This window comes from Cicer arietinum, chromosome 1, assembly GCF_000331145.2.
Source record: "Cicer arietinum cultivar CDC Frontier isolate Library 1 chromosome 1, Cicar.CDCFrontier_v2.0, whole genome shotgun sequence".
In the NCBI taxonomy this organism is placed as follows: domain Eukaryota; kingdom Viridiplantae; phylum Streptophyta; class Magnoliopsida; order Fabales; family Fabaceae; genus Cicer; species Cicer arietinum.
This window is the reverse complement of record NC_021160.2, coordinates 43716320-43739740: the sequence shown is the minus strand read 5'-3', so window position 1 is coordinate 43739740 and position 23421 is coordinate 43716320. Positions and strand designations below refer to the sequence as shown.

The 23421-nt window shown below is 31.0% G+C and overlaps 1 protein-coding gene across 30 annotated transcripts; it reads right to left on the bottom strand.

Annotated features, from left to right (window-relative positions):
- Positions 1-67: 67 nt before the first annotated feature.
- On the bottom strand, positions 68-14903 carry LOC101506040 (uncharacterized). 30 transcript variants are annotated; one of them, XM_073364972.1, is made up of 14 exons: positions 14481-14900; positions 14266-14392; positions 13081-13165; positions 10710-11622; positions 7912-8001; positions 4619-4745; positions 3920-3988; positions 3648-3749; positions 3476-3558; positions 2877-3032; positions 2278-2413; positions 1526-1627; positions 480-1347; positions 68-329 (listed from the first exon to the last, which is right to left on the bottom strand). In XM_073364972.1, the coding sequence occupies exons 4-6, from the start codon at positions 11104-11106 to the stop codon at positions 4636-4638; spliced, it is 597 nt and encodes a 198-aa protein (XP_073221073.1). In that variant the 5' UTR covers positions 11107-11622; positions 13081-13165; positions 14266-14392; positions 14481-14900; the 3' UTR covers positions 68-329; positions 480-1347; positions 1526-1627; positions 2278-2413; positions 2877-3032; positions 3476-3558; positions 3648-3749; positions 3920-3988; positions 4619-4635. The 30 variants fall into 30 exon arrangements, 27 of the variants coding, with proteins under 27 accessions (XP_073221073.1, XP_073221070.1, XP_073221065.1 ...); XM_073364969.1 differs by having other exon boundaries at positions 3926-3988; XM_073364964.1 differs by lacking the exon at positions 3920-3988 and adding an exon at positions 3130-3403 and having other exon boundaries at positions 14481-14898.
- Positions 14904-23421: the final 8518 nt, after the last annotated feature.

Genomic DNA, 23421 nt, shown 5'->3' with positions numbered 1-23421 from the left:
TTATATTAAAACATACAATAAATAGTTTTTTTGCTCTAAAAAGATTCAATAAACTTTCAACGAAAGACAGAATGAGTTTTTTTAACATTTATTGTGATAAACTGCAAACTAATTTCATAAACAACAGTAATCATCTTCTTAAACGAAATATTTGAGGCGTGTTTGTGAAAAATAAAAGAACAATAACATCCTCGATATTTTATCTAACTGCAAAAAAAATATATCTCACCCTTAAACTTTTTTCTAGTTGGAGGCGCCATGTGAGTTTCTCCACTTGTTTTTCAAACTTTATCCTTTGCCTATTTAAGTGCGCCAGTTTCTCGTGTAGCCTAAAGCAAATGGAAATAGATATCAACTGAGAGTAGAGAGAAACACAAAAATCAGAAATGAAAAAAAATAAGACTGCTTAAATATTAATTGATGAGTCATATAAAAGCAACTTAATTTTTATATCTGAGGTTCCTAAGTTTGGAACTTACCATTTTCAAGTTCCTAAGTTCTTTTCTGGCTACAAGTCCTCTCCATCGGCATTGTGTCAGAATTGAACCTTTCTTCAGCCTCTTATAATATGAGGAAGCCATGTAGCATCACCAGCGAGCCTGAAATTTTTTTAGTGTCCTCCAACTTTTAAACAACAGCTATTCATGAGAAACAACAGTATTTTTCCTAAGAATAAGAGAGCCTAATGTACCACCCAAAACTGAATTCCCAACCAAACAACTCCCTCTAGCTTCTCTGCCAGGCCAAATAACTCCCCCTAGTTTATATCAACTATTCTATCAGCTTTCCATACGAATCAAGTTTTGAACTAAATACCAATGCGTACTGTAACAAGGCCTGCCAACTTGATTCCTTGGCCCATCTTGATGCAATCTGTTAGGTACTGAGTTTGGGCCTTAGAACAATAAATAGGCGAATCGGACAATTGGTTACAATATGCTTATGGGCAAATCCGTTAGAGGAGACATTAACGAGCCAAACCCAGTACCTAACATAACTCTCATAATTAAGGCCTGATCCTAATTCCTAACATACCGACACACCAAAGAGGGTGCAATTCAAACATTACTTCTTAATTAGTCCAAAGCTTATTCTTTAGAAATGTAAACTTTAAAAGAAAATGAGATTACACAAAAAAGAAAACAAAAATGATAATTGAAATGGAGAAGTGATGTCGCATTAAGAGGTACTGATAAAGATACTGCAAGCACATCAGTTTAAAACTAATCCCTTCATTTCAGGTCTTTTTGAAGTTCTGTCAAGTTTATTTTGATAACAGACGAGCCAATTCTGCAGCTTACTCTTCTTTGTAACCAACTTTGCTAATTTGTTTGCATTATAAACAACCTGTGTAAGTGTCACAAAAATATGCTGTCACATACTGTTTTTTCGCTTCCTAAATAAATGGGCAAAATTATATCTGTTGTAATATATCTAGTTAATAATGTACTCCACATTTCATACACATCATCTCAGAATCAATTTGACAATTAATAAGTTTAACATTGTAGCAAAAGCAACCAACCTGGTGAGTAAGATAGTTATCCGGATGATTGACCAGAAAGAAGTGCTCAACGAGCTCACTAACAGATTCATCAGGATCTGGAGGAATGTTTCAAACAAGCACCTTCAAAGTAATATATTTTCTATAAGAAAAATATGTATGAAGGAATATCTCAAATATCTCAATTTTAACATGTGACAATTCAACCTATAATAGCAATTTTCCCAAACTTGGTTATTGTAAAGATATTGTCAGATTGGAGAGCTCTTCAGTGCTAAAGTTATCTTTGTTCCTGCCTTGTTTTATTAGTTTTTATAGAACTTTCTGCTAGACCTTTTATCTTTTCTTATATCTCTTTGATGTATTTAATTTAAATACCACATAGCAGTCATCACTCTATTATTTTGCTTACTTATTCACTGATATAAATAGCTGGATTCTTATTATGATTTCCTAATTACTAGAAAATCCACAATGGTAATCTACATATTTTAAATGTGGAAAGTATACAGTTGAGATCTACCTAGAAAAATTACTAAGTAGGCATAGCACCTTTAATCACTGTGATTGGGCTAGTGGTGAGAGGATTTGGTAGTTTGTATGAGGCTATAGGTTCAAATGTATTACGCGCCTAAAATAAAAAGCATGCCACCTCTTACACAAGAGACATAAAATCAGAGTTTTATGCTTCATCTCAAAGCTTCCCAAAAAAGAGAAAAGTAGTAGTTTTACATAGAAAAATTCCTCACTAAAAATAGAGAACAAAATATTACCGAAAATTGATCAGGACAACGCTTTTCTGCTGCAACAAATTGTAATCTCATTGAGGCAACTTTTTCATACTCCCTCATCAAAATTTAGCATGTCCAGAAGATAAATGCATAAGCAGCTACTCTGTGTGACTAAAACCTAAGATAGTGTAAAATTTTAGAAAAGCACCACATTTAGCAACAATGTCAAAAAAACAATACTTGAAAATAGTTTATATAATCAAATACGGACATGAATGCATTGTAAAAGCATCTATACAACTTTAAAAAAAATGAGATTACACAAAAAAGAAAACAAAAATGATAATTGAAATGGAGAAGTGATGTCGCATTATGAGATACTGATTAGAAGAAAAAGTAACTAACATATAATAACAGTAATAATATGTATAGAGTAGATGCGAAACAATCAAGATTGTATACAGTAAATAAAGGTTACACATACTAGACATAAAGCCTCACAGACATAGTTAATCCATATATATTATTAGGTCAGGAATACATCTTGACATGCAGGTACTTCGGATTAGAAGATAATTTATTAAACAACATCAAGAAGCAGCAACAAAACTGTAATTACACTGAATAATAGTTTTTCAAACCTTTCAGATCCACGCTGGACATTCGAAACTGAGAGCTTATCAATGTCGCTGGAAGTTATGTTTTTTATCCCAGCCGTTTCTAGCCCAGTGCTTGTTCAGTTGACAGGAACCAGCATCGCCCACGCTAGGAACGCTATAGGTACACAGATTTTAAGTCTGGACAAAAAGAAACAAAAAAATAATAATAACATCAGGGATCATATTCTCCTTTACTGATATGGTATTCAATTTCAATCATTGTCCATGACCATACCCTAGAAATGTAAACTTTTAATTAGTCCAAAGCTTATTCAAACTTTACTTCTTAATTCATGCGAATTTTTAACTTTTTCCCCTAGTTCAATGAAAACAAAGGACGAATCTAAATGAAAACCAACATTGAGAAAATGAAGGTTAGGATATGTTCAATACTGGCTCGTTGTCCTCAGCTTGTTCAAAATCCAAACTCATAATTCCATCTCCTAAATTATTAAAGACATTATTCCACCAAACACAAAGTTCGGTTTTCCATTGTCATTTCAGTGTTCCTGACAAACATACAAAAAAATATTATATAATAACAAAGTATAGAAACTCAATCAAACTGCAGCTCCACTCACAATTTTAATGCTGTGAGCTCTTTAGCCAAAGCCATATTTCTCTCTTGCAATCTAAAACGATCCAAACTTGACTTCTCAAGCTCCTAAGTCAGCATGAAATCAATAAAAGTTAGTTTGAGCTGAAAATAGCCAAATTATCACAAATAAAACATAATGTTGCAGAGAAATTCACCTCTGTTTTCACATGAAGCTGGATTTGCATTGATGCTTTCTGATTCAACGCTTCATTCTTTAATGCTATTTCTTTCTTTGACTGCTCTTTGCAAGTACAGAGCTGAAGGAATACCAATACCAAAATTATTTAAAAAAAATATATTAAGTAACTATGAAATAAGTATGAAAACTGTTATGTAGATAGAATACCAAGTAATTGTGTTGCTATGACTTATTATTTGATGATAATAACAACTAATAATTAATATGAATGTATAGTTAGTTGTATACATGTACATTTTATTGAAAAGAACTGCATGGATCCAGTTTGAGTCCTATCACTTATTAAACCACTCATTCCTCTTTCTGATTCAACGCTTCATTCTTTAATGCTATTTCTTTCTTTGACTGCTCTTTGCAAGTCAGAGCTGAAGGAATACCAATACCAAAATTATTTTTAGAAAAATATATTAAGTAAATATGAAAGTATGAAAACTTTTATGTAGATAGAATACCAAGTAATTGTGTTGCTATGACTTATTATTTGATGATAATAACAACTAATAATTAATATGAATGTATAGTTAGTTGTATACATGTACATTTTATTGAAAAGAACTGCATGGATCCAGTTTGAGTCCTATCACTTATTAAACCACTCATTCCTGTAGTACAAAGCAAACCATCAACATATTAAGAATTTTTTTTTTTAATTTGTTCAATCACAAGTTAAAATAACAAGTAAAAAGCAAAAACCAATCTTGTAGAAACACTAGAAATAACAATTCCCTTTGTAAACAAAACCTGAATCTTCTTGCCCTTCTCCATCCCAAATTTACCATCAATAAATTTAAAAATCAACAAAACATCCACCGGTTCATCATTCCAGTTACAATTCTAAACAACATTCATCACACCTAAAACTAAACCACCCTATTTACCAAACAAATTAAACTAAACAAAAAACAAATTCTGGAAATTGAAAAATACCTCATCTTTAAGTTCATCTAACTCCTTAGTTTGTCGTTCCAAAACCGAACTAATACCCGAAACTTTAACCTCCAATCTCTTAACTTCCTTTCACAAAACACCAGCATCTTCTTCAACCGAGTTGCATCTGAGTCAAAACAGCTTCTTTTACATCTCTAATCGATTGAAAATAAAGCCGACACGCAAGCAATATTACCAAAATAAAAATTGGAATCGCAAACTGAAATGATTTGGAAAGAGAATAAAACTTATTTGCTACTGCAAATTGCAAAGTGAAACGAGAGAGATGAAATCTCATTCAACAAATCGCGAATTAATGACACTTAACAAGCAATATTACCAAAATCAAAATTGAAATCGCAAACTGAAATGATTTGAAAAGAGAATACAGTTTACTTCTTACGGCAAATCGCAAAGTGAAACGAGAGAGATGAATTGAGGGTTGTTCGAAATTGAATTTAGAATTTTTGAGAACTAGGGTTTATTGAAGAGTAGAGAGAAAATGGTCTGACAAATGCAAAGAAAAGGTGTAGCTGCATTTTGATGGTATAAAATCAAAGGGGCAAAACTTACATGTTTGTGCATTTAAATTTTTGTACAAAAGAATATAATATTTTTAGAAACAGTGACAGTTTAATTGTAGCTAAAAATAGTTTTAGTGATAAATAAAAAACATCACAAAATCTGAGTGTCACAATAGATACTTTTTTTTATAGTGATAAAAGATCAATTGTCACTTAATATTAAAATAAAAGGTCAAATCATGAAGAAAAAAAAGATTAATGACTAAAACGTTAACTGAAATTAAGTTAAGGGACCGCGAGTGCTATTTAGCGTTATTTTTATTTGGTTTGTAATAATTTTTAATTTGTTTGAATTTGAAGATGTAATAGTTTTAATTTAGATTTAATTGATATCATGTGTAAAAGAAGGTACTATACTTCTTTACATATAGTTTATTTTAGAAAAATATGACATAAGACTTATGGTCCATGTAGATATAAGGGGTCATTGCTTTAAGTTGGGTTTTGTAACCTCATTTGACACAAATTTGAAATGATTTAAAATTTTTTCAAATTTTTTCTTTATGGGAATTATAGGAAAATGTTACTAATTAGTTATGTTAGCATTTTTTACACCTTCTCCACGGTTTAAATGCTTTTAATTGACTATTATAAAAGTTTCAAAGTATTAATTTTAATATATTATTCATTGAGCATGATCCTATATATACAAAAGGTCCCTATAATTCCTCTTCTATTAAGGGAATGACAGCTACACAGAGTAATTACATAGTTGTACAAATAAATTTACAGCTCACACAATATTTCCTTACTTAATTTAGCTAATACAATCTTTGACTCATCTTAATACCCCCGCTCAAGTTGGTGCATGGATATCGCACATTTCCAACTGGAATAAAGATTCAATAAACACCATATTATCTACTCCTTTAGTGAGAACATCAGCTAACTGTAATTCAGATCTTACAAAGGGAAAATAAATTATTCCACCTTCAAGTTTCTCTTTGATGAAATGTCTATCATTTTCTACATGTTGCACAGGATTGTGAGAAATGGCTAATGTATTGTCACAATACAAAGTCATAGTCTCCCTTGGTTCAAAACCCAAATCTGATAGAACATTTCGTATCCATAAAAGTTCACAAACTCCTAGTGCCATGCCTCTAAACTCTGCTTCAGCACTAGACCTTGCTATTACCGGTTGTTTTTTACTCCTCCAAGTTACAAGATTCCCCCTACGAATGTGAAGTAACCAGAGGTAGACCTTCTATCATTTTTTGACCCTGCCCAATCAACGTCGGTATGCCCGTCTACCTTCAAGTTTCCATGATTTGTGAATAAAATTCATTTTCCAGGGGTGGACTTCAAATATCTCAAGATCCTTTCAACAACATCCATATGAGCTTCCCGTGGATCATGCATAAATTGACTAACGACATTTACTACATATGTAATGTCTGGCCATGTATGAGACAAGTAAATTAGTTTGCCCACCAGCCTCTGGTATCTCCCTTTATCTATGCTGGCTGAATTTTGGCACTGAAATATCGTATGATTTTGTTCAATTAGGGTATCAACAGGTTTACACCCAAGCCGTCTAGTTTCAGATAGTTAATCAAGAGTATACTTTCTTTAGCATAGAAAAATATCATGTTTTGATCTAGCCACTTCAATACCTAAGAAGTATTTGAGGTTTCCATGTTGCTTTATCTCAAATTCAGAAGCAAGGTATTTTTGCAAACTAGAAATCTCATCTCAGTCATTTCTTGTAACAATCATATCATCTACATATATACTCAAGGCTGTAATTTTACCTTCTCCTTTCTTCAAAAATAAGGTGTGATCAGAGTTACTTGCTTTATAGCCAAAAGCCTTCATAGACTTAGTGAACCTACCAAACCATGCTCTTGGGGATTGTTTTAATCCATATAGAGCCTTTCTTAACTTGCAAACCTTTATCTCGTTTGAATCTATCATACCTGGTGGTAAATCCATATAAATTTCTTCTAAAATTTCTCCATGTAGGAAAGCATTTTTCACATCAAATTGTAGAAGAGGCCAATCTTGGTTTGCTGCTAGTGACAAAAGTATTCTCACAGTGTTGAGCTTGGCTACCAGTGCAAATGTCTCTTGATAATCTACACCATAAGATTGAGTGTAACCTTTAGCCACTAGTCGTGCTTTATACCTTTCAATAGTTCCATCAACTATGTTTAATTGTATAAACCCATCTGCACTCCACAGTTTTCTTCCCTTTAGGTAACGTCACAAGATCCCAAGTGTTGTTTTTTTTTTTTTAAGCTGCCATCTCCTCAACCATCGCTTCAGTCCATCTAGGATTTAATAAAGCTTCCTATACATTACTAAGAATAGAAATTGAGGATAATTGAGATGCAAATGATGCATATGACTTAGATAACTTGTGAAATGACACATAATTACTAACGGGATATTTAACTTTGGATATAAGGTCTGGTTCGTATCTAATGGGAGGTTGACCACGGTTAGAATGAGGTGGAAGATTATATTGGACAATAGTAGATTCAATGTTAGGTGTTTTGGTGGCATCATGCAAACTAGGGTCAATTTCATGAAAAAGGGAATCAATTTCAGAATGAACATTAGTATCAACTTCATTTATATTTGTATTATCAAGAATAGAATCAGGGTCAACTTGATCTTGTGGAGAAGATTGAGCTAGTAGATTATGGTAAGTGGAAATTGTATTATCTGAAGGTGATGTGTCCATATTTGAGATTGATTCATTACCTGCAGAGTGATTCTCACAAGATAATCTATCTTCACAAAATAAGTCAAACATGCTATCATCATGGTGCTGCACTTCTCTTTCATTCCCCCCTATAAGTGTAGAATCAATATAAAAATGGTTATCTTCATCAAAAGTTACATCCATAGAAATATAAATTTTTTTAGATGATGGATGATAAGCACGATAACCTTTTTGAGTTGATCTATATATAACACATCCAAAAACATGAGGTAGTAAATGAATGATGGCTGGGAGAACACAATGATAAGATAAAACATCTAGAGGTCTTCTAAAGTTATGCACACTATAGGGGGTTCGATTAATTAAGTAAACTACATAATTCACAGCCTCACCCCACAAATGAGATGGAACACTACCATCAATTAGGAATGTTCTTGTCACCTCTAATATATGTCTATTTTTCCTATCGGACACTCCATTTTGTTGGGGGGAATAAAGACATGTTGTTTTGGTGCAAAATGCCTTTAGAGTTCAAAAATTCTTTTAATTCTTTCTTAAAATATTCCCTTCCATTGTTTGATCTAATTGCCTTAATACATGTGTTAAATTGTGTTATTATCATTTGATGAAAGGAGCGAAACACATCATACACATCACTTTTATGTTGAAGCAAATATACCCACCTTACCCGTGTACAATCAACAAAACTAATAAACCATTTTTTTTCTTCCATTATGTGTAGATTGTGGAGCAGGACCCCAAACATCAGTGTGTACTAAAGAAAAAGGAAAATCTATTTTGTTATTGCTTAAGGGAAAACTAGCACGATAACTTTTTGCCATTACACAAGTTTCATAAAGAAAATATGAAATATGCATTTGTAAAATAACGATGGAAATAATTTTTGTAGATAACTAAAAGAGGGATGCCCCAATCGTCTATGCCATAGCCAAATTTCCTTTTTATTTTTATCTTGTATGTGATCACTTGCAAGATGAACCAATGCTCCTTTATGCCTTTGTTAGTTTTTTTCAAGGTAATACAACCCTTCACTATATCTACCACTTCCAATCTTCTTCTTGGTATGAATTGAAATAACAATGTCAATTATAAGGAAGAGGGGTTTGAATTATAATTGCCACTTTTAAATAATTCCCGTTTAAAACTGAAAATTCAACTCAAGATTGATCTTGGTTATATCGAAGATTGATCTTGGTTAGTAAAAAAAACAGCAATATCAATGTTATCAATATAAAATCAGATTGTCAAGCATAAAGTAAATAGATATAGAGATTACACACGCATACATCCTGGTTCACCCAAACACGGGTTACGTCCAGTCTTCACAAATGTGAGATTTTCCACTATGTGCTCAAAGGCAAGATTGTTCTTGGTTATCACACTATTTTTCACAGATCAATCTTGATATTTACACAATTTCTACCCTTCTACCTATAAAGGATTTCCTCAGTTCTACCTCACTATTTCAGAAAGCATTTTGCGAGTTACCTTTCAAAACATGAAATGATTTTTACAAAACACTCAAGCTTATGTTAACAAAATAATCTTTAGTTACAAAGTGGTGATTTTGAGAATGTTTAGAATCTGGGTATTTACTCAACTCTTGTTTGAGAAATAGATTCTGTAAATAGAACTCAGTTGGTACTGATTCTAATACAACACAGATTAAAACAACAAGCTTTAAGAATGATATTGAGACACTTGAGTATGATTGAATGATTGATGTTTTTCTTGGCACTTTGAGTTGTGTTTTGTTCTTTATCTTCAAGCTGTATTTATAAGCTCCAATAGAGCTTTAGGACAACTCATATGTCCGTTGAAATAGGGCCAGCTGTCATGAAGGAGTGGTTGGATAATGTCATTCATAAAGCAAGAGTGATTGTGCTAAATCTAAGAACGTTCTTGACATCGAAGATCGTTCTTCGAATTTGTTGGTGATGAGCTGACTTGTACTTGTGATTGTGTCAGTTGTCTGAGATGATTGCTTGCTTTTCAATCATGTGTATATATCTAGATTGATAGTACTATCAGTAGTGTACTTTTACAACTTGCAACTTTGTACTTGCAATTTCCTTAATTGAAGAATGATCTTGTTTTAAGCTTTTGAAGCATATCTTTTGATCCTTCGAATTCTGGAATGATTATGACTTAGATTGATCCTAGCTTATTCTCTGATGAAGATATGAGATGAATATAGCTTCCAAGATCCAATTTCTAACAGAGAAACTGATTATTCTTGTTTATGCCAAAAACAAAGATCGTTCTTCGTTTTCCAGAACTGTTTCAAGATCAATCTTCGTTTTACTGCTTTTGCTTTCTTTGATTTTAAAGAGATCTACTTTGTAATGTTTGATACCTATCTTGTTTTAACACACTTAAATGCACATGTTAAATACCAAAACATTTAGAATCATACTTAATAGTCTTTAAAGAATAATTGTTTAATTATCATCAAAACATTTAAATTGAGATTTTGTTTTAACATGTATATCCTGAAAAACACAGTGGGTTGGTTAAAACACAGCGACACATGAATGTGATTTTGTTAATTTATTGACAGAGATAAGATTGCAATTCAAGGTAGGACCAAATAAGACATTAGGTATTGATAGGGAGGGTGATAGGGTCACTATACCAACACCTTCAATGGGAGATTTTACTCCATGGGCAGTAATAATAACAATTTTATAAAAATTAGGAGAGAAATTAGTAAACATATGTTGATCACAAGTCATATGATCAGTAGCACCTGTATCGATTATCCAATCGCTATTTCTATTAATAACAGAAAGATCATAAGCATAGTTAGATATACCTGACTTGGTTACAAAGCCAATAACAATAGAAAGATGAACCTTGCTGGTTTCTATCTTGTTATTCGAAGTAGTTTTTCCCTTTGGATGCCACTCCGGATAGCCATGGAGTTTAAAACATGTCTCCATGACATGATTAGACTTGCATATTTTTTTATTTGGATACTTCTTGACAACAAAGGCGGACCGATTCGAATACTCGCCACTTAGCATAACGTCTTGGCGATTTGCCTCTGCACACACAGTTGCATAAATTGATTGGACATTAGGAAGCGGAGTGGTAGCCAGAATACGACCACGAACTCCATCCAAATGTGAATCCAAACCAGCCAAAAAAATATAAACTCGTTGAGAATTAATCATGTCGTTGTATTTCTCAACATATTTGGTGCATTCCATGGTACAACTATCTATTAATACCCATCATACTCTTGCCATAGCCTCTGCAATTTTCCAAAGTATGTAATAACAGATCCACCATTTTGTTGAGTAGAGATTACCTCGCGATGCAATTGATAAGCTCTTGATGCATCTTGGTCAACTGAGTATGTTGCTTTCGCATTTTCCCAAATTTCTTTCGCTATAGCTAATCAAATGAAAAAAGGGATCTGATTTCTTTGGTCATAGATTCCAGAAGCCAAGACTTGACCAAGCAATTTTCATCTTCCCATGCTTCATATTCATTGGATTTATCTATTGCTGGTGCAGTCTTTGTTCCGGTAACGTAAACCCATCGTTTTCTGCCTCTGATTTTGTTCTATGCATTCAACGACCATTCGATGTAGTTAGTGCTGTCAAGACATTCTGGGGTGATTGCATCGTGGAATTGGACAGCAGCGGAAGTTCCAGAATTCTCCGATTTGTTTTTATCAGAAGCCATCAGAAATTACTGAGGAAATAAAAAACCATTGTTTCCTATATTGAAAGGGAGTTGGTGTAAGCTCTGATACCATATAAAAGTTTCAAAGTAATAATTCTGATATATTATTCATTGAGCATGATCCTATATATACAAAAGGGTCCCTATAATTCCTCTTCTAATAAGGGAATGACGGATGCACATAATTATTACATAGCTGTACCAATAAATTTACAGCTCACAGTATTTCCTTACTTAATTTAGCTAATACAATCTTTGACTCATCTTAACATATTTCACTAATTCAACCCTTAGTTCAAATCAAATGAGCTACTCAACCCCCCTCTCTTAATGATAATGTTGAGTGAGCAAGTTTCTTATTTGAGTTCTTGGATTAGAATTTGATTGAATCTTATCAATAAATTTTTTACCATTAGGGCGATTTCTCATTGCATTACTAGAAAAACTGATTTTAGCGTCGGTAAAAAACCGACGCTAATAAGTCAAAAGCCAACCCTGACGTTGATTTAGTGTCGGATTAGCGTCAGTGTCAGGCCTAGGCTAAAATAGACGAAGCTAATACATAGCATCGGTCTCATGCCATTTGACGCTATATTAGCGTCGGTTACACCTACTCTATTCCAACGCTATCAACAGAAAAACAACATCCGACGCTATCAACAGAAAAACAACATCCGACGCTAGTTTTTATCCGTTGCCACGTCATTCAAAATAAATCAGTGGCGTCGGATAGCCAACGCTATGGTCGACAAACAAAATAGTTAGCGTCGGCAAACTAAAAAAGGAAACATTTAAAATAAAAGTCAACTTTGTTATAATATAGTGGCGGTCAGGCCAAAGCTATAGTCAACCTATTATCTAGTATAATTCATTACTTGCTATCTAGTAACAATCGAAACAAAAGTTCTTTTTTATATCTTGACTTTGGCAACTTATAAACTACTACATAGACACTTTGCAACAAGTCATTGAAATAATTGACTACTTTAAAAATAGTCACAATACTATAATAGAACAAAGGTACAACAACCCAAATCAAACACAAATCGGCATGCAATTAATCAAATTTTAGTGATATGCATAAATAGTCTCAGCTCTTAAATTAAAACAATCTTATGTGTTAATTATCAAAATGTTCTTCCAAGCATGCAATTAATCATTAATATAAAATAAGCAAAGACTACCAAATGTGAGATTTTAAGCACTAATATCACTAATACTTAAGCACCAAATGCAACTTTCCTAAACAGCTTATGAAATCACATTTAAGCACTAATATTTAATCACATTCTCCTAAACAGCTTATTTAAGCACTAATATCACTAATATTTAAGCACCAAATGCAACTGTCCTAAACAACTCATGAACCTTAAACTGGCTGCATATTTTAAACACCAAAAATCAACAATAAACAAGATGAATAAAATAGTAATTTAAACATAAATCTAAGGAGAAATCACATTTTTTTTTCCAACTATAGTCTCACGTCTTACATTCAAACGACACACGCGAGCTTCAGTTTCAACACTATTTTGTTCATCTGCTCCATAATGCGATATGTTACATCAAAAGCAATTTCTACAATTAGAAAATGATATTTCAAAAATTCCATTATCAATTAAATTTAAAATTGTAGTTAGAGATAAAACTATAGAAAGACATAAATAAGGCCACTTCAATTTCTCAATTTCAATTATTCAAACTTTCCCAAAATGGTTGAAAGATTAATAAGTAGTAATGATGATGAACAAATTTTTTGAAGATTTCATTAGAAAAATGAGGGAAGATCTAAGAATTGAAGCTAGAAGGCAATTAGTCATGGTCTGATTTCATTAACAACAACCATGATCTTTTTTTTTTTTTTTTGGTCCTGCTTCTTGTCTAGTAAATTGCTGGACCTTTTTTTTCCTCCTTTTTTCTTGTATTTTAGTTATATGCAACTCTTAAATTTTGCAAAACTATTTCTCTGATTTCCCCTTATGTCACCAAATAACAAGTTTGCATGCAAAGTTTTTGTTTAATTAAGTTATAGCCTTACTCAGAGCATGTTCTATCAACCAACTTACTCTAACTATTTAATTCTCCTATTCAAGTCAAAATAATAATAATAATAATAATAATAATAATAATAATAATAATAATAATAATAATAATAATAATAATAATAATAAAATGATTAATATGATATCATGCATAGAAACATAAAGATTTGGTTGTTTTTATGTACTTAAATGACATGATCTTATAAAGGAGAGAGTGACAATCTGCTCTAATCATATGATTAATTAGAGTATCCTATATTCATGCTAAAAAGATTGTATATAGATGAAAGCTGTAATTTAGCATGCAACAGAGAAATTACTACTAAGATCAAATGAAAACTATACTTAACCATGCCTATAATTTCACATGCATATGCAAGATATAGAATCAATGAAAATTTGACCCAACTCTACTAGTTTTCTTGACCCTTTACAAACAGATTAAACTATATGTTACTACTCTTCAATTGAATTTCACATTGTCCATGATATATGTTGTGCCACAAAATGTGGGCCTAAAACAAATCTACTTGAGGTAGCTTTTGACACAACAGTTTCTAAAGATATGCTAAAACACTATAATTTAAGAACATAACACACAAAGTATAAACTAAAAGGACACTATTTAATGCGAACCTCTGAAAATCGGTAATGTTGGGAGTCATTTTGGCCCAAACAGAAACTGTAGCTTTTGCATTTATCCATCCACAAACTTCTTCAAGAAGAGCACAATCCTGCCCAAAAACAGCACCCATTTTTTGTTCTGGCATACCATGAAGACATGAGAAGTTTATTTCAAGTGCATCTTAAATGAATATAAAAAATCAGCTTATCCAAGAAAGATATCTTACAACTCCAATTTGTTCAACTCTTAACGCAATAACATCAAGAAAGATAAAATCATCACATCTCACAGGAAACGGTGGAGTGTTGGCATCTTCCTCAGGAGCAACGACAACAACCTTATCAACAGAAGAATGATTTAATAATTGTTTCAACGGATTCTCACGCTCCAATTTCTTCACCGCCAGAAACTTGTGCCCCGCCATAATATGCATCTATCATCTATGTCTCACATGAGGGGATCAGGTGAGAAAGGAGAATGGACGAGAATGAAACCCTAAAACTGCATATTAAACTGCTTTGATTCTAGGGTTCGATGGTGAAAAATGAAGAAAGGGAAAAATGGGACAGACATTGTGAAAAATGAAAAAAGAGATGAAAATAAAGATAGGGAAAATGGGGGCGAGGGATAGGGAAAAAAAGAGTGGAGTATTGGGAAAAATAAACAAACAATTTTACTGAAAAAATTAATAATTTTTACAAATCAGAAAACCTAGCGTAGGTCACACCGACGCTAATAGGGTGATTAAAGTCAAAAAATTAATAAGCTTCTGCCATATTTTACTTCGCGTCAGTGAGGCCGACCGTAAATGATAATGAAAACATAAAAAAACGTTAACTAGCCTCTGCCATGTTTGTTTTCTTTATTTTCCGTTTTTATTTTATTACTTTATTTCAAAAAACCATTTGGTTAGATCCTTCATCTCATATTGAAGTAATTTAATCAACATTATTTAGTATTCAAAATTCGTCATCAAGTCTTAACATTTGTCATTAGTTTATGTTTTTATGTGTTTGTATTCTCGGAGCTCTAGAGAAGATTGAAATTTTAGTTCATTTTCTTTTAATTTGATCTTTTTGTATGTGTTATCTTTAGTTGTTAAAGTACTATAATTTTTATAATATATGTGGAAAATGTTTTAATTTGTTGATTATTTGCTATATTTTGTTGAAATTCGAATATTGGGATGCAAAAATAAAAAAAAAAAAATTAAATAAAATCTGAATTGTACAATCTTCTTCACATGCAACTCTTTGATCAAAAGTTTCATTTGCATACTTGTTTTTTATATTATTTCTTCCATACATTTTCGATTCTGAAAATTCAAAAATCTACATTGATTAGAATAATTAGAGGAATCTAAATTTACGTAGAAAAATCTGAAAATACAAATCCTTAAAAAAAAATATTCTTCACAAAAGTTTTTTGGCAAAAGACATTTAAAAAAACCCATAATTGTTTACTTTAAAATATCAAACATTTTTTCATTGTTGATGCCTCTCTTAATTATTACAAGTTTGATTTTACAACTTTGAAATATCAAACCCATATATCTATATTTGGATCACTTAATGGTTTAGTTCCAATATTCCTTGAGTTGTTTCGTTGATAATCTATTGAGTGCATGTTCCTTTGCTTGATATTTATTGTTTGTTATTTTAAATTCTTACTTTGCCCTTAGAATTTTTCTTTTTAAAAATCTTGTGTCGATAATTTTTGTGGATTTATGTTGTGTTTTGATTATTTTTAAAAACTTTAAATAAAAGTTTGAGTGAAAACAAAAAAGAGCGAATATCATGCAAGTTTGTGTATAAAAAATACAGAGTTGTCTACTATAACTCCGGTCCGAAAATGAATCACACTATTTTTAGTAAATTTTATTAAATTATTGTATTTATTTTTAAGGAGAAATTTGAGTGAAAAAGATAAAAGTAAATATCATGTAAATTTGTGTACATAAAATATAGGGTTGTCTAATATGACTCCGGTCCAAAGATGAATCATACTATTTTTAGTAAATTTTTACTAAACTATTGTATTTATTTTCCCGTTTTTATTATATAAAGCTATTTTTTTTTATTGAAAATAGTAAGGGTCCACTGTTGAAACATTTTTTGATAAGTTTATATTAGATAAACCACAAAAATTCTAGCATTTTGTATGTGCATGAATAAAATGAACCTCTGTAGAAAATAAATGTCAACAGTTATATTTGAACTTCTACTAAACACATAAACAACGCCGACTTTACTCTAGCAATGGTGTACAGCCGTTGGTGTAGTTCCCTTCAAAACAGTTATCTAGAACACACCAACAACAATGGTTTTGAAAAAGCAATGTTAAAAAAAAGTTGGTGATGTGTAACTATAAAACTACTACGCCAAAAATAACATTGGCACAGTGAACCATTCTATAAAGTGTATTTTAGACTACAATTTTTAGAAAATATTGTTTTTACAGAGTAAAATCGTTGTCTAAAATATAGGCTAACACCTAAAATTATAGCATGTGGAAAATTATTCTGGTAGCAAAAGACAACAATCTTTTTTCTACCAATATAGATTTAACATCACGGATATATCTAGGGTCATTGCTAGTGCTATATTTTTTGAGGGTCAAGCCCTAGAAAATGGTCAAGTTATTTATCAAGTGGAAAATACAACATATCAAGTAGAAAATACAACATTTTTGAGTTTGTGAGGGTCAAAGTCCTCGATACTATTACATTAAAACATTGTTAGAATTAAAGCCCTTGGTAAAATTTTTGGCGGAGAATATTATTTTTCAAAAATTGGACGTTTCCTAAGGCTATTATTGTCACTATTGTGACTGGGACTGGCCGAGTGTCAAGGCGCTTGCAAACGCATACGCATATTCATCTTTTCGAGGGCTATTGTCCTCGCCTATATATACATTCACTAACTTCACGCAGAAAACTTCATTCCTCTCTTGTCTTCTCTTTTCTTTATATTCTATTTCTTTAATTATATATTTATGTGTTTTTTATGTAGTTTGTGAGTTTGCATAAATGTAGAAATATTTGGACGAAGACAAAGAAATCGCTAAGTCAAATCCGACTCTTCACTACTAGTTAGATTTAAAATTTTGTTGAATTAAATAATAACTTCAAAATTTATATTAATAATGTTATGTATGAAATGTAATTTGTATATTATATTTCACAGTATAAAATGTGTTTGATATAAAAATTTGAAAATTAAAATTTTAGATGTTTGATTTTGAATGTTTCTGTAAATTTGTATTAAAAAAATGTATAATGTATTTATTGTTAATTTTTATGAAAATATAATATTTCTGAAATGTGGCAATAGAGAGGACGTGAGTCCTGAAAATGATTCTATAGTGTGACAATAGTAATGACCATAACTTTAAATATAGTGGGAGGGTCAAAGCTATGGTAACGGTTTTCTATTTTTGATAAAAAATAATCTATTTTGTGATAGTTTCAGCCTTAAATATCCGTTTTCGGTCAACATTATAGCTACAGCACTGTGAACGTCGAGAATGCCTCAGTTTTGTAATACGTGTTGTCGTACACTCAACACGAATATATAGATAGATATGTAAGGATAACTCATGTTTTGTTTTACATGAATATATAGATAGATATGTATTGCTAGCAAGAGAATTGAAAAAGGAAAATGTGCAATCATTTTCATTTCTTTTTCTTAGGTTAAATAAGTTTTAGTTTCGGTAAAATATCAAATTTTTTTAAGTTTATATGAAAAAATTACATTAATTTTAGCTCCGATAAAAAGATCATATAAGTAATTGTAGTCTTTATTATAATAAAATATATTTAATTGTTTTTTAACTTTTAAATTTTGAATGTATCTTTTAAGCGTGTTTAAAATCTTATAAAATGTTCATCTACAAAAAGTTAGAATTTTTAAATTTTAAATAAATTAAATTTGAATTTTTTAAACATTATAAACTTAAAATAAAAGTAATGAAAATATAGATCTAGAAATTAAACATTATAATCATTTTTATGTGGATGAACTTTTTATAATGTTACAAATATATATGTTAAAAAAATATTTAAAAATATATATTAACATTTTAAAATAGACTAAAACTGTTTGCAGAATAATTTTATAGTAATTAAAAAACTGTTATAATATTTATATTTATATATTACATATTTTTTATATCATCTATCTCACTTTTATATGATTTTCTTTCCTTTTGGACTTTTCCTTCATTTTGGACAACCCTTTTTTTTAAAAGAAAAGGGGAAAAGTTGATGAAAAGAAGCAGTGGTTACCAGTATAAGTAGAGACTTTTTTCACTGAATATTTTTTTCTCTCTATTTAAGGTCGTTATAAATTACAGTAAAATATCAATTGTATGTAATTTCACTGAATATTTGTGTGGCTATTGGTTTGATTTGCAAAGATGTAGCAATATGATTTTATCCTTCGAGAAAAACTCAAGAAATCACCAAATGGCATGTGAAATGACGAAGTCTCAAGGTGTCATCTCTCCACAAATGCATAAATGAGATTGTTGTCGACCAACTTCAGATTACCCTGTTGTAGTGGAGCTAATCTAGACAAATTTACCCACAACTTTGCATCTCGCGGGAGTACTTGCGAAGTAAAATGCTACAGTTTCTTACCATGATCAACTATTTCTGCATCGGTCGCTCTTTTGAATGCACCATAAAAAATTTAAAAATCAAAATAACTAACATACTTGTCCAAATCGTAGTTTGCCAGCAATATGATACATGTATCATGTAAGGAAAAACATATCATACGACCCTCTAGGATACCATGCAAGCTCTTCTTCCTGTTGTATAGATTTATCCTTCTGCATATGATCTTCATGTCTCTCTGGTTGTACGACCTCTGTTGAAAACAAGTTGATTTGAAAAAATATGTCCCTCGCTTGTTTTGATGATAAAAAAATCGTTTGTGGAAACACTTTAATGTTTTAACGTTAAATTTAAGTGCAAATATTTGAATTAATATGTTTTGTCAATAGACTCTCAACATATCCTCTGATAACTGGACGAAGACAAAGATACAACACAACTTGTCCTCTTATCGGGAAGTTTGATATGCGAAATAGCGTTGCATTTTGTTCCTCTGATAGCGTAAAGCAATGTTGCAACTTATTTGCCTCAGATGAACACAACATGGATTCTATTTGTCTTCCTTGAATAAGCATCAAAAAAATTCTTTTGCCTCTGTCTTATAAGTGTGACAAGAATTCTTATGCCTCTACTTCTGATAAGTGTGATAAGCAAGCTACCACCTTCGCCTCTAATAATCACATCAAACGTCTAATCGTCTAACTTTGAACTTTTATGTATCATCTGCAAAAGTCAACACCATAAAAAATTCAACGCTCTGAAGACAAAGCATTTGTGCATCCTTTCATGCATATTATGAATCAGCTAATTGTATGAAGATCTCAAGATATTATCTCATCATTGTTCCCTTTACTTTCCAACTGTTTCAAACACATACACCGAATCAGTACAAGATCAATCTTTTATGGAAAAGTCTCTTTGTCAAATTAATTCCACAAAGATGTAATGCGAAAATCCATCGATTATCCTAAATTTCCACAATTAGGACAACAACCAAAAACCCTAACCCTAATTATGCTATATAAAGAATGTGTCTCTCTAATCGAAGAAAGACACGAAAGATACAAAGCATACACGCAACAAGTGATAAGCACAATTGCACTATCAATATCATTTTATCTCACTTTAGTGCTAAGAGAATTTATGTAGAAAAAATTTATAAAATACTCTATGCAAAAGCTAATTCAGAAAAACCCAAAACCCTATTTGTTGTAACCTAGCCGAGTAACAGTTTCCTTTCTCAACTGCTTGACTGTACTAAAGTAGAAAGTTGAGAAGATTGAACATACTTAGTGTGACTAGTAGATGTTCAAATATAAGTCTGGTTCAATGATAAACTAGTGGATTAAATCTTTTAGGTTGAAGGGACTGAACGTAGCTACCACATTGGTGGTGAAACATGACAAATCGTTGTGTTTCTCTGCTCTATTTCCATTAAATCGAATTACTTTCTTTACTTTAAGTATATCCACGTAAAAAGTTTTTTAAAAACACAATTAAAACCCTTTCTTTCTTGTGTTCTTTTCGTTCTACAACCTCCTCCTCAACCTCTTGTACATATGTTGCATGTATAGGCTCTTCCCACACATCAATGCCAACCTACAACAAAACAAGCTCCTTGATCATAGGTATATCATCCTGCCCTCCCTCCCCATCTTCCTCCACTATAAACCAATGTCCCCTTTTTGTTTGAACCTTTGTATGAGGAGAATCAATTAGAGATGATGAAGTATCAGCATCACGTGTCCACCGTACTATTTTGTCGTCTAGTCCCCTATCTCCAACACCCATTGAAAATAAACAAGTTAGAATAAAAAAATAGGGAAAAAAAATGAGGGTTTCAAGTTTTCTAGAATAAGTTGTGTACCGAGAAACTTTAAAAACTTTTCTGGTAATGCCAGTACCGAAAAATCGTTTTTCATGTTTTTCAGTATACACCTTGTTTTGGAGAACTTGAAAAACGTTTTCCTGCACTAATAGGAAACTTTTCTAAAGTTTCCTGAAACACGTTGTGTACCAAAAAAATTGAAAAAGATTTTCTAGTGTGCAATTTTGGTCCCCTACTTTAGCTGAATTACGAAAATAGTTGCTTATTTTATTTCTCCCCAGTTTGGTCGCCCGACCCAAATAGAATTTTGGTCCAAAACTTGATGAAATATCATTTTTTTAAGTCACACACACCATTTATGATCGTAGATTTCATGTACAATTGTTGCACCACGAGATCATAAGACATGATGTGACTTAAATAAGTGCAAAAAAATGACACTTCATCAAGTTTTATACCAAAATTTTGTTTAAGGGGACCAAAATTGGGAGAAATAAAATATATGGACTATTTGCGCGATTCAGTTAAAATAGAGGGACTAAAACTGTAATTAAGTCAAAACTTAAATAAAGTTTTTAGTAAATTAAAAAATTTGTTCATTTATTTATGTATCAGAAAATAGGAAGGTAAAAACATCATTTCATCATGAGGATTTTGTCCTTGTGTATTATGAAAGGTCCATCTATAAAAATATAATAATATAAATATAAAGAATATATATATGTTAAAGAATAAACATATTCATGTGAAGTTCATATCAATTGAGCGATCTTATTTAAGGGACAACCATAACACATCAATGTACCTAAGAGACATTCAATAATAAATCTAATTTAAAGTGTTTTTTTACAACTCCTGAAGTAGTAAAGTGCTACCTAGAAACCTATTTTAAAGTAAACAACAATGCATGAGTCTTTTACATTATAAAGTGATAATTAAAAAAGGATATCTATTTGTTACATCTAAACGAGAAAAAATATGACTAAAATTTTCAAGTTTGCTTACGCTATGATCTTTGTTCTTTACCTATTTCTTTTTGTAACCAACATCAACTGTAAGCCCCTTTTACTCACCATTTTCAAATTTTCTTAATAGCATTATATAAATTCCTTTCACTAACATTTAATTGTTTATGTTTTATATCACAGGTGCTTCCTGTTGTATTGACGTCGATTGTTTTAAATATTGTTTATATCCTAAAATTCCGTCATGCATTAAGAAAATTTGTTATTGTTTTTGGGGTTAAACTATTATTTGGAGTTGTTACTTTAGTCCCTAAGTCAAGTAAAAATTCAAATTAGTGTTTGAATAATTAAAATAATCTCTAAAAAATATAACTTATTATCATAAAAGTATTTAAAAGATACTATTTGTTGTTGAAAGATATTATATATTTTGTTTTAAATATTTTATGAATTTTTAGCAACAAAAATATATGTAAATTTAGCACTTTAAATGTATTTTCCGACTATTTTGAAATGTGAGAGACAAGACAATATTTTAATCCGGTGAAAAAATGTTGTCTCAATATACAACAAAAGTGTTCTCTTTTTTTTTTCATTGTGAAGGTTGTACCTGCGAATTTTCCAACGGATTTGTGCTAAAATTTCGCAGAAAATACGTTACCTTTGGATTTACCGGCGGAAGTATGTCTCCACGTAAAACCTTCATGGATAATTGTTTTCTGATAATTTCTAAATCTATAGATAATCTGCGGATGATTCTGCAGGAAAAGTAAATAAAATCCGGAGCAAATATTTTATAAACTTAAGACATTTTCTTACGAATTTGCATACATAACAGATCTGCAGTGCCATTCCTGGGAATGTGTTCCAAGTGTATTTCTGCAGGTAATGTCATATTGTAAGATAATATGTTTCCTTGCAAAATCCGAAGGTAAATCTATATCAAAATTATTTTCGAAGACAAATCCGCACGAAATTTTCACATGTTTTCCTTTTTGTGCTGTTTTTTCTTTCTGATTTTCTTTTTATAAGAAAATGTCAAAAGAAAACATCTATACATTATAATAAAGCATGATAAATTGGCAAGTTTGACACGTGTCAACAAACTAGAGTGTTAAGAAAATATCAAGTTTCTATTAATAGAAATAATACGTGCTTATTCTTGAGAAGTTAATGACCAATTAAAAAAATAAAAGGAATGAATTAAAAATAAATTTTTTTTTTTGTAAGAAAAGCATAAAACTTCTGTTATATCACGATCTTTGTCCACGATACATCCGTTGAGAATTTAATGGTCAATTAAAAAATTAAAAATAAAATACAATACACCACGACTTGACAGTTTTTTCATGTATCCGTTGAGACGTTAATGACAAATTAAAAAATAAGAAAAATAAATTAAAAATAAAATACAATACACCACGACTTGACAGTTTTTTCATGTATCCGTTGAGACGTTAATGACAAATTAAAAAATAAGAAAAATAAATTAAAAATAAAATACAATACACCACGACTTGACAGTTTTTTCATGTATCCGTTGAGACGTTAATGACAAATTAAAAAATAAGAAAAATAAATTAAAAATAAAAGATTTTTTTTAAGAAAAAATAAAACTTCCATTACATGAGAAATGCATGAATGAATGACCAATTAAAAAATAAAAAAATAAATTAAAAATAAAATATAATACATTTCACATTTTACGGTTGAGAATTGAGTGGCCAATTGAAAGGTAATCTATACAATATAA